General features: G+C 51.8%; 1 protein-coding gene across 1 annotated transcript in view; it reads right to left on the reverse strand.

The window, feature by feature from the left end:
- The window catches only part of LOC102204060 (dystrophin-like), a 289,784-nt gene extending 289,439 nt beyond the window's left edge, over positions 1-345 (reverse strand). Inside the window, exon 1 of the mRNA XM_013914638.1 lies at positions 83-345. Coding sequence (XP_013770092.1) covers positions 83-164 — 82 coding nt within the window. The 5' untranslated portion in view covers positions 165-345. The remainder of the gene's footprint in view (positions 1-82) is intronic.
- Between the last annotated feature and the right edge of the window lie 213 nt (positions 346-558).

Below are 558 nucleotides of genomic sequence, written 5' to 3' on the forward strand. Positions count from 1 at the left end.
ACACACACACACACACACACACACACACACACACACACACACACACACACACACACAGGGAGGGGATGTTGTGGTTTCCTACCAGATCGACACTTGATGATTTCTCCAAACTCGTCTTCCGCCGGCTCATCACAATAGTCCTCAGGGCGCACACCCTCCGCCATCGACAAAACGCACCGGTTTTAATGCTAATTAATGGGGAGAAGTAAAGAAACGGACAGATTAAAATCCACCAGGGGGCAGCGCGAAATGACAAATTTCAGAGCAAACTGTCAAAGGTAGAGCGCACGATGTAGAACTGTGGTGAAGCAGTGGACAAAGTCAAGAGGAGCACTGATCAGTCTGTCACAGGGGCACAGAAGGAGAGGAGCAGGTGTTCTAGAGGGGGCTGGGTCTTAGCGCATTCCCACCTCTAAATAGCAGGGTGTTGGGGGAATAGCTCATCGTGGGCCCCTGTCCCGTTTGACAGACGCCAAGCGTAAAACTCGACACCCAACGAATCTATCGGCGGGTTCGTTGGGTGTCGAGTTTCCGCACAGAGTTGATGGTGAAGTGTGA

Source organism: Pundamilia nyererei, unplaced genomic scaffold, assembly GCF_000239375.1.
Source record: "Pundamilia nyererei isolate P.nyererei 1_Seehausen unplaced genomic scaffold, PunNye1.0 scaffold00212, whole genome shotgun sequence".
In the NCBI taxonomy this organism is placed as follows: Eukaryota; Metazoa; Chordata; class Actinopteri; order Cichliformes; family Cichlidae; genus Pundamilia; species Pundamilia nyererei.